This window comes from Lineus longissimus, chromosome 3, assembly GCF_910592395.1.
Source record: "Lineus longissimus chromosome 3, tnLinLong1.2, whole genome shotgun sequence".
In the NCBI taxonomy this organism is placed as follows: domain Eukaryota; kingdom Metazoa; phylum Nemertea; class Pilidiophora; order Heteronemertea; family Lineidae; genus Lineus; species Lineus longissimus.
Genome location: NC_088310.1, coordinates 27,819,902 through 27,838,012, shown reverse-complemented (window position 1 = coordinate 27,838,012; position 18,111 = coordinate 27,819,902). Strand labels below are relative to the sequence as shown.

At 42.1% G+C, this 18,111-nt stretch overlaps 1 protein-coding gene across 1 annotated transcript; it reads right to left on the bottom strand.

The window, feature by feature from the left end:
* Positions 1–7,517: 7,517 nt before the first annotated feature.
* Positions 7,518–10,210, bottom strand: LOC135484528 (forkhead box protein A2-like). The gene has a single exon (XM_064766101.1). It carries the CDS (start codon positions 10,161–10,163, stop codon positions 8,865–8,867), a length of 1,299 nt encoding a protein of 432 aa, XP_064622171.1. The 5' UTR covers positions 10,164–10,210; the 3' UTR covers positions 7,518–8,864.
* Between the last annotated feature and the right edge of the window lie 7,901 nt (positions 10,211–18,111).

Below are 18,111 nucleotides of genomic sequence, written 5' to 3'. Positions count from 1 at the left end.
GGGTTTCTTTCATGTTTTAATGGTAATCACAATTGTAAATCAAATTAAAATCCGAAGCAATGTTTGCGAGTGTGTTAGCCTGAGACTCCTAATGCATTTCCTTTACAGAACCAGCTATGTTCAAGCGAATTCTAATCAAGTTCTAATCCAGTTATGACCCCTCACTCTAGCCTTTGCTTCCCATATCGTTCAGATTACAAAACATTTGGATGACGAACATGAAATGCAGTCCCACGATCCGCGCATCAATTTGTCACCAATTCTGTTCCTTGCCATGTTCCATTAACCAAGGGTGAGATGCTACATTCGCACCGCTCGCGGCTCTTGAAACTTGTTTTCACCAATTATTCCAGCCCATTGATTCCGAAGGATGGCTGAGAGAAAATGATAGAGATTTTACGATGTGGCCGCCCCATGGTTCAACCCTCTCCCTTTTCTATATTAAATCGATTTGCACGTCTCCTTGGTTCTCTATCAGTCGGACAAAGGGAACGCGTGGCCCCGAAGTGGCTGCGACCCGTAGAAGGGCTGCTGAAAGGGTAAGGCATGGAAAGGTCACGGGCCACAATACGGTAGCGGGGTCGTCACCGCCCGGGCCCGCCCAAGGGAGCCAACCTCGAGGAGTGCCAAGATGGCCGGAAGCCTGCCCCGGGGGACTTTCAATGTGATGGTATTCTATCGCGATGAAGGAATGTTATCGAACAGCAAGGATAAAGCATCAATCATTTTCTGTCGGCAGGACATGCTTTAGTTTAACACTTGATTATCATTAAAATCCGTTTGTGATAAATTAGAACCGAGACCCTTTTTATAAAATGATCTTCTCACTGAGTCCCCGTGGTATGGGTAAGGCAGCAGCTGATAGGGTAAGATGAGTTTGGATCAGTCGTTTGCAGGCGATTCGACCAACAAACGCAAGCCCATCTTCATGTAAAAGTAGGCCCTTTATGCTTGAAAAACATAGTGACAACACCACTTTCACAGGATCCAATGTGCTACAAGCCTTTCTGATTGTAAACGCTATAATATATCATTGTGCCTCATAAAGAAAGTGACAAGAGATTTCTCATCAGCGTTCGCTCTTCATCAACACCAGCAGAAAAACAAGCAATTCTTTCCAGCCCCGCATCAAACATTCATAGCAGGTCGATGCGAAAGAGTCACTTGGCCCGCTCATGATATACTCATGTGCACCATTCATTTGGCTCGTGATCCCTATTAATTTTACTAATTGATTTTCCCAGCCGAATTCTAAGGCTGTGTCAATTTATTATGATGATGGGTCATGCAGCATCTTCTAAATGCTGCATCATCCCGGCTATGACTACTGACAATTTGTCATCGTCTTGAATTGGTACTCACGGAGACCCTCGCGTCTTGGAGCCAAGAAAGTATTAAAATTTACATCAAGTAGAACCCAGTATGTATTGTCATGCGTTTTTGAATACCTTCAGATTGGGACTTGGTAAAATTTCTTGGAGGTTTATCTTTATTGTTGCCTTAGGTTGAAGTCTCAAAATGACTCATTCTCAAGGAGTGTAACATTTGGGGAGAAAAAGTGAAGAAAAAACTCCTCATCGTTTCAAAAGATTCACTGATTCATAACAAAGTGAAATCGGGTCTGCATGATCAGGCAAAACACAGCGTGATTAAACACAAGGTGTATCTATACATGTAGATATGTGACCCTCGGTTACTGCAGTTGATGGAAATGTCATTGGTCACAGGGTGTGTGCCTCTTATGGTTAAATGGAAAATGTCATGGGCCTACTCGAGAATTGATATATCGCATATTGATCATCCATATGTTTTCATTCCATTTCCGGCGACGATTAATAATGCCAGCATATTGACCAGAGCCCCCTTTACTCCAAGTTCACGCCTGTCGATTGATAATGATTTTAATGCCACTCCGAAATTGATATTTCATTGACCTTGATTGAAGAGAAGTGGCACTGGGACTATACTTTTGAGCCCTCTAACCGACAATCCGGCTGAAGATACTCAACCTGGACTTCGGAACAAACTTATTAGCACATAATGATATCATCTTGATTCCCATGGATCGTGAACAAAAATGGTATCACTTCCAGTTATATCATTGTTTTGCAATTAGACTTAGCCCGAGGATAATGCAAGGTGATCATTGAAGTACACAGGCAAAAGTGTCCATTTCAACCTAGTCTATCAGTGCATTGTAGTTAAGAGTGATGCGGTTATACCGTGCTAGCCTGGGAGCAGAATCTGGCGAATTTCTATGACTCGAAACCAAAACCTCGACACACATTTTTGCCTAAGGGTCTATCAGCGGTAAATGACACGATAAAATCACTAATATTAGGCATTTATTCCATTTTCGTCAAAAACAATGCGAAATTATTTCAGAGTGATAAGATTTCCGGTGCGAGGGTTTATCGGGCCTCTAGAGGTAACATCCGGTTCCGAATTTCTAGGTGGCAGTTTTACATCTTTTATGTAAATATAATAAATTCAAAATATGATTGGTAATCAAGCAAACCTTAGCGTCTGTGTCACAAAAAAACGCCACTTCAGGCATTTCCCCTTCGACTTCGCCCCTCTTAAGACAAGGCTCCATATCGTTGTTTGCCATGACGTGGATTGTTTGTCACACACGTATACCGTGAGAATCCTCGGACACAGACCGTGACATTTTGCCCAAGGTGGGGGAGATCCACCATGAAATATCGGCCTTCCGGTGTCAAAAGCTGGGACTGTGCATTCGTTCCTTTCATGTGCGTGTCTGGCGGACAGGCGCTCGGCGGCACGGGCGAGAAATCGCCAAATCCGCCTGTACACGCAATTTACAATTGGACATTTCCATTTGAAAGATTGCATTAAAGAAAACTGTAGTTGTTGATTTAATGTTCCATAAGTTCCTGGGGCAATCAAACCATTACACATGAGAAAATGGCTAAAAACAACACCCAGCGTGGCTCTCATTAACTAAACCTCAACCAGTTATTTCTACCTTAAGCTTTACGACAACATGAAGTTTGCCGTGACACCTGTGGAACGAACTAAATCTTATCTTTCGTTGTTCTAAGCTTTTTTTTGTTTAGAAATACATGTTATACCTGCAATGAAATTGTATGAGTACAGTTCTATCTGCCGGCCATGTCACATAGAAGGAAAGGTTACCGCAATTAGCAAACCAAAAAGTATAGTTGGCACTGTGAGATATTCACTTTAACTTGAGTTGCTCGTCTATGTGATGTGCATTTAGTGTACTTTAGGAATGTGCATGTACTGCGTTGGTGAATTTTCTGAAAATGTTGAATGTAGCCTACCCAAATTGTCTTCAATCACGGCTTTTGACAGTTTTCTAACAATGGTAAATCAGTTTTTGACAATTCTTGACTGTTTTGGGTCTCAATTTCTGTGTTCAAATTCCAAGTTTAAGCAAATTTGCGTGCATACCGTAAGTATGCCCTGGCCTATACTGGTGACAGTATTTCCACTCTCGTTTCGGAGAAATTCGAGTTGAGGCATTTAACAGACATCAAAAGCACATTGTACTCTGTAAATTCCAGCACACTTTTTTTCAAAGGATACTAGCATATCTATTTAAGCATTGTTCTTCTGCAACAAATTTAATGCATTGTGGATCCCTTTATGAAGGTATTATAGTAATGTTAGCGTTACAATGTAAAGTAAGCATGGAATTTGCGCTCGAGGGAAAATGGCAGGCAAGCCATCGACACAGTGGAGACCGCGCAGAGTTCCATGCGAGATTCGAGGGAAAATGGCAGACAAGCCATCGACACAGTGGAGACCGCGCAGAGTTCCATGCGAGATTCGAGGGAAAATGGCAGGCAAGCCATCGACACAGTGGAGACCGCGCAGAGTTCCATGCGAGATTCGAGGGAAAATGGCAGTCAAGCTATCGACACAGTGGAGACCGCGCAGAGTTCCATGCGAGATTCGAGGGAAAATGGCTGGCAAGCTATCGACACAGTGGAGACCGCGCAGAGTTCCATGCGAGATTCCTGGGAACATGAGCTTGAACCGTTTTGGATGTCGACACGAAAACCTACAGTTATTGCTCAAAATACACTTATTTTCTCATTTTCTGTTTTTCTTGCCATCGGGTTCATTTTACACCTTCAATGGGATTAGTCCTTGCCGTGATCATAGCGGTTAAATATAGACGGAGACGACGATGTTTTTATTGTCGCTTGAAGCGTTACAAGCTAGAAAAGCTTGTATTTCGCTTGGGTCGACGGGCCTATATTTAGAGCAATACTAGAACCACTTTATCACCCTACTTTGACACACCATAGCTGCTAAAAACACCATCCCAACTTTTAGACAAAATTCCACGAAAATCTAAAATATAGCACGCTATATTTTTTTCGGTTAACGCTTCTGACACTTAATAGTGGTTTAGTTGGTGAACCGACGTGTAATTATATTCTCGTAATTCTCGGTCATAATATCCTTGCCATCGCGTGACCCTGTGAAAGTGTTCATATTATTGTCTTTGTTTCTGAAATATCTCCTCATCCCGAGAAGTATCGGTATCGCAAGTGAGTGTGATGTCAAAACAAAGGAAACCTCAATTCCCATGACTCAATGCGGGACTCTCAAGGTATGACTGTCGTCTGCTCGCCGTATGGTCCCGAGATCCGGTAATGGTTTCGATATCAGTCATCCCGGCCCGGGGTACTGGACTACCCCGGGTTGCTTGACAAATCCGGCCGGGCAATATCAGGAAATTTAGAATCAAGCATACTTATAAAAGTTCAAGTGTGCCTCTGAATTAATTCCGAGTAGATTTTTGCTGTGTGATAACGGCAGGAAATTGAAGCAATTGACTTTGAAATCGATTTTTAGATGTACTACATATATACTATTAATGATTGTATATGTGCTTGATAATACCACCATACTTGAATTATGTCTATAAGTTGGCTGGTTGTACGATGATATGGGGATATTTTTGTACTCGACCAATTGGAGAATGACAACTGGTTTTGTGCTTAACGGATTGACGATGACAATACCGTAGTAAATCTCATAAAAACTCATAGAAATGTTCAATCTGTGAGGTGTGAATGACCGATGTCATTCATGAAACCGTAAAGCGCCATTTACTCATTTCAGCAATTAAACTTCTAAAGAATTTACCGCTTTCAGATACAATTGCATTAAGGCCGTGGTTGAATGTATGGTATAGTGTTTTGATGCCTACTTTGACAGTTTAAGTTTTTGAAAACTTGAAATGAAGACCATGCGATGGAAGACTAGTGTGTGTGTTGCAGGTGTTCCTTTATAAGAAGAAGACGCATATTTGACGCCTTCTGACTTGCCAAGGGGTACTAACTTTGTTAAAGACTATCTGAATGTGTCCTTGTACTATAGTGCGCCCGTTAGTTGAAGAAAGATTTCATGAAATTATTAATTTTTTTTCCTTTTTCGGTGATGAGATATTACACATTTTATACTAAGTCGAACTTTAGAACAAGTCACCAACATTTATATTCTAGGACACGTTCATGGGTCCAACAATACATATTTAGCTTTATCTCGCGTGGTAAATACCGTTATCTTGCCCACATGGTCTTGATATATACCCAAACTACCTGCATGGAAGATAACATATTAAACTTGATAAAATTCCCGCTAAAATATGACAAATTACTGGCATGTCCTTAATGCGGTTGTGACAGCAATAACCAAGTGCTTATTCCTTGAAATTGGGCGTGTATTTGGAAGTCAGGACTCAAGATTAATGGATGACATCTAATGTAGAGTAACTAATGCAATTTCTCACGTTACAGGCGATCAGAGAATATAAATTACAGAAATGGGCGGCGAAATATCGCACCAAATCCGTCGTCATTTTGTGCATGTGGTGGCTGGTGGTGTCGCATAAACAATGAGGTTGTTTTTTGGATGCGAATATACAATTGGTCTCTTAATTGGATAACAAAATTGAAAAATTCATGTAAATTGATGTTTTAAGCCATTTTAACAACTACATGTATTGACAACTATACCTGTCTCATTGTACATGGTCTAAGTTTTCCACATTTCAGTCTCGAGGATGGTCCATCTTACTCGTAATTGTTAGTAAAAATATTGTAAAAATTTCATCGTCGCCAAATATCACAATGTATAGAATCAGGGTTTCGCCTGAATGCAACATTTCAATGTTTTCGAATGGTAACTGCTCCACTGATCTCTCAGCAAGGTAAAGTTGAAGAACGGGCGAGTTGCAGCTTTATTCGAGTCAGTACAGACTGCGGACCATTAAAGGGACCAGTAGCTTCCTGCAGTGTCCAAAGACAGTTCCTTCTCAGTCCAGGGATCAGCCGCACTGTGATTGCACAGTTCCAGTTGGGGTTAGGTGATGGGATCCTCTATGGTGTGAGGGGACGCCATGTTCAGACGCCTCGTTCTTAAGAGAAGAAGTGAGCAGTCTCACCTTTTCTCTAAAGATCGCAAATTCCAAATTCAGGATTTTTGGAGCAGTAGGGTCCATATGATGGGGGGGGGGGGGGGGCTCAGCTACGGATCCATGCCAAGTGATAGTCATTCCTTGATTATGATATCAGGCATCTTTCACTCAGGGATTCACAAATATAGTACCTCTAAACTAAGTTTCAAGCAATAGACTACAGTATGGTTTCGTATGCAATACCCCATTTCAAGTTGGCCCATAGATTCAAGATTTTCAGCTTGAACCCAGATTCTGATGCGAAAAAGAATTATCACACCTTGAAGTTTTTAATTTCTTAGCATATCGATTAATGTATACAATGAACCGCGGGATAGCGATGAAGAAATATTGTCTGCGACTTTGACAAGTTTTCAGGCGAAACAATTTAACAAAATCGATATCTCTTTTGTATTAGAAACCATACTTGATATCAGAACTAATTATTAATTCATTGTTAATCACAACTTGAAGAACAATACAGAATTTTAAAACCATCCGTAATGAAAACAGTCGGGAAATGAGACAAGTACTAAAAACAAATCAGTTATTTTGATGACAATATCCAAAAGGTAGAGAGGTAAATTTTGGATTTTTTCGACGGAAGGGATTTTGCAATGTAATAATTCCGTGTTCTCAGGTGTCGTTTTACGACAGTAACCCTGAAGTTCCGGTTACCTTTTTGATGGGAAGGGACTTTGAACTGAATTCATATTTTATAGTTTCTGTGCATCCGCTTTTGAAGCAAGTAAGGAGTCAATCACCACAAAAATTGTTTTGATGGCAATATCCTCAAAGTTTGATGTGCATTTTGGGCGGAAATTGTGCTTTCACGGACATTATGTCAGAGTAACAAGCATTCCTGGTGAAAGGGGGTTTGGACTGGAATACCGTGAGATGCCGTTCCCACAGACAGTGACAGAGAAGGAGTCGAACAGTTTCATGTAAACATTGTACTAATGCAGTTGTACATTGTCAATAACACAATATCAAATGCAATAGTCCAAGCTAACGTGAAACATAACTCAAAAACCTTGAGGAAATAAAAGGATGCGTATTTCTTAAAAATGAAAATAATCTTCACTTTAATATTGAAAATTGATTGACACGTGTTTTGATTTTTGAAGATACATGTAAATAAATGCAGCATGCTGCCTGTGTGCCAGTCAATAGGCCAGTCAATTGCCCGTAAACGAATGAGAGAAAATGGAAAATTTTGAAAAAGACCCTGTCTTTCGATTTTGCCTGATTATGACAAAAACAATGTCATATCATGACATGAATCATTGTGTCGTGAAAAACTCCCTCGAAGCGCCTCAACCCGGCATTTGTATTTTGGGGCATTTTTTTCTAAAATTCTCTCTGTCGTTTACGGGTTTATAAGGAGATTTTCATTTAGACAGTTTTCTAACTCAACATCTCGCCTATGATAAAAACCAGTTGACGGTTAATATTCTATAGGTCTTGGGAAAATGTCTTTAAAAAAAAAGCATATAAAGACATTTCATAATGTACAATTTCCATCTTAACCGCTATTTATACATTATACAACCATTTACAAAATCGTAAAGAATCACATAAGGACAATTCATTGGTAATTAATTATGTGCCGATTTCAAATCAATTTTCGGTTTTGTGGATTTTGTACCAACTTTGGAGAACTATATACACGAGTGTCATTAGAAAGATGACTAGAAGAAAGTCAGCTTGGTACCCAAGTTTCTAGACTGCTATACAAAATAGGCCTATTTCTATTCTAAACAATCTAATAGTCAACGGCATCTTATAATCTAATGTACAATTTTTCAGTAGTAAAATAAGTTACTTAAAATAATGAGTTCTGGCACAGCGAGATATCAACACTGAGTTGACATGAAACTTTGTCAATTTGAGGGCTGCATTTCAGATTTTGCGACCTGTGCATGGTGTGTTATGCGTGTTCTCTCTACTACAGGCAAGAGAACATTCAATTACGTACAGTTAATGTACTATACTCTTGGTTTTAGTTAAGCTGAAAAGCTGACAATAAAAACTGTCTTCACCAATACATGGAGTGGGATTCTGATTGTGTTTTTCATTTTGAAAATGAAAAAAGACGCAGATCTCGCATTCAAAACAATCTCGTAAGACGGAGCATTTTGGTGAAAAACGCGGGGCGTTTTAAGGATGTACTGGCATACATACCAATGACAGTCCCAGTGGCGAGGACATCCCACTCGTCCCGTGTCGAACCTGAGAGAAAGTCCAAAAGTTCACGGCGTATCCAAATGGCCGGGGAATGGCCAGTTTGTCATGAACCAGACCATGCACAAGCACGGACTCGTTGAATACACTTTAACACACCAAGTCACAAATTCACATTTTGTCAATTTTGGATTCCTGTAGAATTTTCACTGTCCAAATGTTATAAACTGGCCGTTGGTACCGTATGAGGTGTATAGGCCTTATAGTAGTCATTTATCGATGAAGGGTCCTTCTGAATTGGAGCATGCACCGGCGAAAGTTGGTTGTAATTGCCATAGTTTGCCTGCATGGATTCATACATTTTTAAGTCCAGTTTGTTCTCTGATGACATGAGGTTCGTGATAGAGAACGGATGGTTAAAATGAGGTCCGTGATTATACTGTCCGTGGTGGTGATGGCTGAGCAGGGCCTGGGTTGTGTCGTGAGATAACGGCCGGGAGAGCGACTGGAGACCGGTGACGTCCGGCCGGGCGAGGGACTGGAGACCGGAGACGTCCGGCCGGGTGAGGGACTGGAGACCGGAGACGTCCGAGACTGAGTGTGGGTTGTGACTAGGCTGCTGGTGGTGGATAGGACTGTGCGAAAGCGGCTCCTGTTTCGGCTGTACGGAGTTGTGACGGTTGTGATGGTTGTGGTTGTCCTCCTGTAGCGGGTTACTGGTCGGCGTGTGATCTTGGTTGGATGTCTCACTGTGACACGGCGAGCAAGACCGCGAGCCGTCGTCCCCGTCCCGTTGAGACTGTCGCAACTGGTCCTTTTTCGCACATTTGAACCGCTTCTGTCTGCGGAGATAGCAACCGTTCTCGAACATATTCCCTGAATCCGGATGAAGCGTCCAGTAACTGCCTTTACCGGGTCGGTCCGGCGTACGAGGGACTTTCACAAAACAGTCATTGAAAGACAAGCTGTGTCTTATAGAGTTTTGCCACCTCTGTTGATTCTGACGGTAGAAAGGGAACAGATCCATGATGAACTGATAGATTTCGCTCAGCGTACACATCTTACTTGGCGCCTGTTGAATTGCCATCGTGATGAGAGAGATGTACGAATACGGTGGCTTGGCGTGAGTGTAACTCCTTCGATAGGTCTTCTCGCGGGCTCTGTTGATAGCCTGGGCACGGTTATAGTCCATGGACATGGGAGACATGCTGCCACCAGAGTTCATACCGTTCATGCTGCCCATAGTAGAGGGCATCGGGCTGCCGATTCCGTTCATCGTTCCCATAGAGTTCATCGTATTCATTCCGGACATTCCCGACATGCCCATCGAAGACATGCCCATGGATCCCATTGAGGAGCCCATGCCACCCATGGATCCCATTCCGTGGGTCGAGTAGCCGGTCATATTCCCCATCGCTGACATGGTCGACATGGTTCCCATCGAGCCCATGCTGTTCATGTTGGGCATCGAGTAACTGCTCGTACACGAAGTATCGTACGGAGACTTCGTTGTCAACATGGTTGTAGCTTCACGATCTCGTCTCTTCTGCAGTTTGTGTATTCTAGCAAGTGTTGGAAGTAAACTCTGCCAAGCTAGGGTTGACCCTGGGTAAATACTCCACAGTGAACAATCGATGGACACGCCCACGGCCAATACGGCATGGAAATCAGCCTGCGGTTGGTTTCCCGCCTTGTGAATGGCTGTCGTCTGCTCTCGTAGCTCCGCCCTCTTGTCAACGCGCGCCCAGTCAGATGACAATAATTACAGGCTGTCGATCGCTCGATTGGCGACAACAAAAGATTGCAAATAAGTCTATGCTCAAACAATTATGCGAATAACACCTGAATAATTGTCTGTGACAATGGTGGAGCTTCGTGTTTTCAACCTTCGCGTTGATTCCTCCCAGTGGAAGAAATCTCAATCGAAGACAAAATACGATGCGCGCGGTTGAGAATAAATTTCCAGTGAATTTGATAATGTCCAAGAAAGGCAACGGCGTTTATACAGCCGCCTGGTTAAAAATGGTGCGCGACAGAAGTTTTATCATCCCGGGGTGAGAACGGGTGAATTTTGGAATAAAAAAGCTGACAGTTGTAATGTTATGATGACAGGTCCCAGTTCTGGTCTTATTGGTCTAAGTCTCCAAATAAATGCAATGACACGCACGGTGGACAACTTAACTCGTCTACTCTACGACCAGGGACCCGCTGCCCGATAACAGAGCGCTGATTAGTGGGTAGTCCTTTCATCTTTTGGAGGGAAAGAAAGCAAATCTGCACATTAAAGAAGAAGTCTTTCAAAAGTCATGTTGATGAAGGCGCAAGGAAGCAAGTGTCTGCCAGTATAAATCATCAACATGGTCTGTTTAACTTAAGCCCTGTCACTCCTTGATACACGACACCTGCGAGGTGTTTGAGCAAATTAAAAATTCAAATTTGTCCCAAAGTCACCCATATGGAGCGATAACGGTGACTTTTGCTGGCCCGGATCCGATCCTAACTAGTCCAAAGACACGTCTTCCGCCTTAAAGTGTACCGGTTAAACAGGGCGGTAATTATCAATAAATTAAAATATCATTTTGATGTTGACAGTCACGGTTGAGACGGACCATCAAACATCAAAGTCAACAACTAAAAGTAAACAAGTTTGCATTGAGAAAACGTGAAAATTTGATCAGTTAATAGTTACAACTTGTTTAGCCTTTGTCAGTGAGGACAGCGCGTTTGAGGCAATTTAATGTGTGGACTCTCGGCGCATTTTGTCCACAACCTCATGTTTACACCATGCTGAGGTACAACAACATAATGATAGGTTGTGATTAAGAGGCAACTAGACCCAGGCTATGTATCTTCGCCGAGATACAACATTTGCTAGCAAATACCCGCGTGTGACGTGATTTATTTTAGATTTGTCCAATGTTTTTCTTTAACACTCTTTCTCACTAAGACACTGTCCTCAAACCCTCGGGACAGGCTGAGATATCTCACATAGGAAGGTGATCAACGCGGCCACTGCTCTTATCAAAATATTCTGAATAAATGGCGATTTGGGTCAGTTTCTATGTGTCGGTTTGGCCCGGAGGGATAACCGGATATATCTGACCACGCCGTGATTTGTCATCATCAGGACACTTTGCAGCTCTGTGTCGTCATCATGACACAGCTCCATTTCATTAGAGCACCTGGATGTGCTCAAGGAACAGAAAGGCGACAATGCACCAGGACCCAGGGCCCAACAAAATATCGTGATTTTCCTATTCCCTTCTTTGGTGTATTTCTCTCTTCGCTATATCCATGGTTCAGCCGTTTACTCGGATTCAAGCTCACTTTGTCATGAAGTAAGACGGTGCCAATGCTTTTGTTTCTTTTTGACCTCAAGTTTAATTGTAACACCGCTATTCAACAACATTGTTGGACCATCAAGTTCAGTTAGATGACCAACAAGCTATGATCACCTCAAAACTCCCTTGCCAACAAAAACATTATCGACGTGCAACTTTCGTCACCTAAAGTGCCTATTGTTTTGTTATGTTAGTAATTGCACCAAACGACAGAACACATTTACTAAAATTTCCAAAATATTCTTATCAAAACAACACCGCAAAGTGTCCCGTTTTCATAGCAGTGTGTCTGAAATGTCGCCCAACTTTAGCCTGGTAACACCAAACGATGAGAAAGTGGACACTCGGATGTGCTGTCCTCGCGGCGTGCTGGAGGACAGTGTCCTATTGTTTTATATCTCCTTGAAGACCATGGCTCAGGTGACCGGAGAGTGACTGTCCGTGTCACCAAGGTAGTTTTCAATGAATTGCGATAGATACAGCGAGTTCTAGGCCTATTCTGATATTCGCAGATGTGACAATGTTGTTACCGTGTCGCCACGTTTTGTCTCGGAGAATGACTGTCCCCTTGTCACCAAGGTAAATCTCGATGGCTCGTATAGGCCTACTCTGACCTTGTCTCAGACAAGACAAATACTGTTTAAGGAAGACTCGCTGATTTCGCCTTCATCACACTCGAATAGTGTGATGTTGCCATGTCATCAGTCATCCTCGTATACATGTAACGTGTGGTTTTCAATATGATCTACCTCTCGATATTTCGATGTTTTGTATATGACGAAGGTTTGAAGAAAAAAACAGAATCTCAGAATGGTCATCAGTGTATAAGCCCCCTTATCTGCGATGGGTAGCGATTTTCAAAGACATGACACCATTTTACCGGGTCAGGAACCCGGGATCAGGGATTTACAAAGTGCAGGAGCGATACCACCATATATTATACGGGCAACAATCTCCCAAATTATAAGACATATCGAACTGTGTCATCGCTGAATTTAACTTTGAGTCCAAGACAGGTTGTTTTCACGTGCAATCCAGTCCAAGAACAGGCCATATCTTGTTCGTCATGCCCAACCATTTTCACCTAAGTGAGAAATATTTCTTCAAACAAAACCACAACAGTTGCCTGGTCTGCGATGTGTGCAATTTCGTTTTACGGCACAATATTTCTCGGCTGCCATAATTTGCCGTAACTTGCCCGAGAGTTCAGCCGCTGATTTTATTCCCTCGGTTGGTATAAATTAGATGTTTGGAGCAAACTACCTCGCTTTGAAAACAAACATATAAATTAAGGCGGCTGTTTTCCTCATCATTGTCAGTAATTGGTCATCAAACTTTTAATCAAAAAGAGAAAGGCTTTTATCACCTTGCCAGATTTATGGATGGGTGAATATTGTTTGTGGTTCATTTCGGACTATTTTATATACATACAGGTCGCGTGCCAATTCATTGCGGTCTTGGTGAGGCTGATTGCTGATGAAAATGATCACCAGAACGTGTCTGGAATATGGGATGATTACTAACTGTCCTAAATAATACATGTACCTTAAATGGAGATCAACCGGTTATGAATGTTATATTTTATGCGTTTGTGACCGTCTAGTAATACGGTTGTGACTGTATGTGGTTCTTTCAGCGACAGCAGGAATGTTTCCTGTGTCGGTCTTTGTTGAAAAGGTAACATTTTAGAAATAAAAACGTGGCTAACCTTGAGGAAATAGTAAGGTGTGACGGTGTGAAAGTTAGACTTCATCATGGCTTCTGGCTCCGTCTCTTCGGAAAGTAAACTCTGGTTTCTTTCGGAGCCAGCAAAATCTAATTCTTCTGGGAACGCGAGCTGGTTTCTTCTTGAAACGCCCAAAATCCAAGCCAGGTGAGATGGTTTCTTTAGGATCAACCTAAAAATGGGCCCGCGAACATGAAACGGTATCTTCTGTAGCCGAAAAAAAGCCCAAAAATTGTAAAAAAAATGTTGCGATAATTGCTGGAATGTCAAATATCATTATCCGAACAAGTATGATTGTGCCAGTGTTCAAAGGTTTCCTAGAATCATGCCTAATCATTACAATAATTGGCCACATATATCAAGCAAACGAAAAGCCATTTCCCTGACGTAATATTTCCCGAAATATTTGATGCCACAGTCCAAAATTATCCCTTATCTGCTTACCATGGCGCGACAAAAACCTGGTTTAATTAGTGGAAAAATCTCCGTCAACATGAAAGCGAAATGACAAAGGTTTCCTGGGAGTTAATCAATGCGCTTGGCAAACGGAGGGAGAGTCATGTTTGCTGGTGGTGTTTGCTTATATCATGGTGGTCGGGATACCTTACTTGGACGCGGAAACAAGGTAACTCAGTCAATATCGGGGAGGGACGGGCTGGGGCCACCGAGGGTGGACAAGGGAAGGGGCCAGGCGTGTTTGAGGGACGAAGATGGAAGTCGACGTCAACAAAATCAGAGATGATGACTATTCCATTGAAATGTTTTACAAACCACGCGTTTTACTCAATAGCAAAGTCGACAGCCTATAAAACCACTTTCATGCATTGACACTCTATAAACGTGTAATTAATGTTCGTATTGTCCAATTAAAACATAGGCCTAGTGCATTTTTTAAGAAAGAAGTTTCCAATTCAGCTGACGAAGATTGGAAATGTACAACACTTAATACAATGTAGCATGTTTACCCATAAGTTTATGGGTAAACTCTTTGTTTTAGGATAGAGTACGTTTAGTGTTTTTGTTGGCTGAAATTGCAAATGTTGCAAAAGACGATACGTTTTGTATCGCAAATTTTCTCAAGATAGGTACGTGTAGTCATCCTACAAATATGATCAGTTTCAACACGAAATGGTAGATTTGTGTTTCTGAGAAGTTCAAGGGCAAAATGTGGGGGTTGGGCATGGGACAAGTTGCATGCTAAGTGACCTGGCGACCTCAAGGCAGGCGCCAAAGGCAGACGACAGCCGCGGGTCGATTACAATGATTTCATACAAATTCCACTCAAATCATTGACATTGCATGCATTTTATGTCAAACTTTTGTCTAAATGTCTCCAAAAGTCTTATTTTTTCACGAGGAGGACAAACAATCACGCGAAGGACAAAGGTGCGCACATTTAGGGTTTCTTGTTGAACATGCACTGCCATTGTTCTTGATTCCCGCGGTCACTCCAAAAGCCAATGGGTCATGTGATCACCCGTGTCCAAGCAGACGACAAGAAAAACATTAGCTCTCCAAGCAGAGCAAAAGGAAAACATTCAGCCTCTTAGCCAACTCAAGTGTCTGGAGTATGTATTGTTAGCGGGGCGACTCATGCTATCACTGGGCGGGGTAACTTTGAAAAAGTAACGATTTCTCGTGTGTGGTCGTGCGAGCAGAAACAGAAATACTAAAAAGAGTGTGTTTATTCTTGTTGTCAGTGGGTATATTTGGGCAGGTAGACAAGTCCGACAAGTTTCAGAACTCAATCCGCCTTTCCTGATCCTTTCCCGTTTGGTGGAGTTTGTCAACGACTGTCTCTGTACATAGTACTTACGGTGAAGAACTTTCATATACATCAAGTATTGTTTAGTATCAAAAGGAATCAATGGAAACAAAGCGGGCATGAGGGTCAAAAAATTGTTGAGACACAATTATGACGGACGACAGGTTTGATCTGAAGCATTTGGTGATGGAGATGGTCCCAACTCACCATGATAACATCACACATTATATTTGGGAAGAAAGTAATCCGTTTCGTCGGAATACCGTGAACACATAACATGACCTCACTACCGTTATCTAAACTTTTCACTAAAATACGTGAAGAGTTCCAAGTCTTCGTGTCGAAACACTGGCGATTTATGCGAAATACTACAGGTTGTGACAATGTCTTCGTTCTCAACGTTCTCACCGCGTTTCATTGATTTTAATGTTTGTCTTTACCACCCATAATTAGTAACACCATAACACCATAACCCCATCTCACGTTTTCTCACAATAAGATCATGAGATGGGAAGAGACGCTTACACACGACAACCGTGCCGTCACCAGAACAATCACCTGTACTGCCGCCTGGCTGAATGGGCTAAAACTAAAGGAAACCCGTTCAATGAAACCCGCTTCTATCGAAATCGACTGAAAACAATCTGATGTTTTTGATAAATTAGTCCCTTTATTTATTAGGACTGTGTTTGCATCACCTCGGGACTATGGTCATCCCGAGGTCTTAAACATACGAGTAAACCTGCATGGACTTCAATTCCTTCGAAGGTCACAAATATCAAACTCCAGGTGCACCCATAAAGAAAATTCAAGTTGATAAAGACGATATTTCAAAGCTTTTTTTCAATGGGGCCACCAAACACTTTAGAAGGCTTCTCAAAATCTGAGTGTTATTGATACTTGAGGGTGCTACCAAGAATATCTGATGATATTTGAAAACTGTTTTTTTTCTCGAACCCGGTGACATTGTGTTTCTTCACTTGTAGCACCGGAGTTCCTTTTTGACTCCGGTCACTTGGCACGTGAGGTCAGTAAATACGAAATGTGAAAACATGATGATATTTACGAAATGCCCTGTTTATCACCTGGTTAATTGTCCCACTCAATTTTCACTTTTTGTTGATAAATGTGTCAATGTCCGCTGCTTTTTAAAGGCAGCTGAATTCTTCCATAATCAGAAAGGTAACAGATGTTTTAAGAAGAAAAACCCATCTTCACATTTCGGTCGAATGTCTCACATTTCTCGAGTTTTACTTCTCCCGATAGCGGAAGTCATATACCGCCTAAAATAACGCATTATAGGCACGTTTTTTACGACCACATAGGTGATCCAGAATACGTCTATATTGAGCTCTTCTGGTTGGATAATCCAACCGGAAGTCTTACCAAAAAAACAGCAATGATTTTACTTTCTGGAAGAAAGGCATTATAGACTCGGGCTATGCAAAAGTCGATAAAGTCAAAGTTAACACCTCCTTGTGATTGTAAATACACTTTTTGTTTCTTTTGAGCTAGTTTTATCGTTGTTTTAATTCCGTCTACACCGTATTCATCTTCCTTGGATGTCTTCGGAAGCGCGCGCGCTTATCGAAGAACGCCGGTTGATAAGAAATTCATACCTCCCAGATTTCAAGTGGGTCAGCGATGTAATGACGGAATAATTGTCAAAAATTTGAATACTTGTTTTATACCCATGCTGATCCTGCGATAGCCCCTTTAAAACATAATAGGTTTTGTTCAGAAAAGGCGCGTTTATATTAAAGATGCACCTTTAATGAGCTTTTGATTGGTGAAATGTAAATTTTCATTCTCATTGGTGGTCTTTTTTTATACATTTCTGGTATTTTTTACCATCAGTTGCGTGATTAAAGAAGTGTCAGGAAGTTGGACACGGAGAGATCACCAGGAAGGCGACTTTTTCTCAGATATGGGAATGAAGGTCCTGCTAATCGCCAACTCCGCCCCGACATGCCCGCACTGGGTTCTCATATCTTGGAATGGTTTTGACAATCGCGTCAACGGCGGCTTCTAACATGTCACCGGCGAGAGATACCGAAAGAGACACTAAAGTAACGCGGCTACAAATAACGGATTATAACTCTCACAGCTGTCCGAGAGAATCGCCGGAGATGGGACCAATAGTCACATTGTTGAACCAAACTCGACATCTTGAAAAGCCCGCTACTTGAGGAGACAGGCAAAGAGCACTCTCACGGGCAAACCCCGCAATAAACCCTCTATTTTCTACATTAAATTTAATTCCCGAACTAAAGAGGAAAACTGTCCCTCTTAATCATGTACGGGGTGTCTTCATTGATCCGCGAACCGCCCCGGGGAGGCCACCATACGGCCATTCTCCGCCAACAGACGCGTCCTCACCACACCGCTCAGCCTCCTTTCATCTACGGTCTTACATCTCTATAGCGAAGTAAGGCACCCCGATCCCTGCGCATTACTTTTATCACGTTATCAAGCAAATGCCTCTCCACAGTTATAATAGAACTATAAATACAGTAGTCGAGAGTGAAATCGGGTGGAAAATTGCTAAATGACGAACATGCCGCCATTGTTGAGGTGTTAAGTAGAGAACGGTGGATGGTCTTTCGCAGTCAACGTGAGGACACTTCAGTGTCGG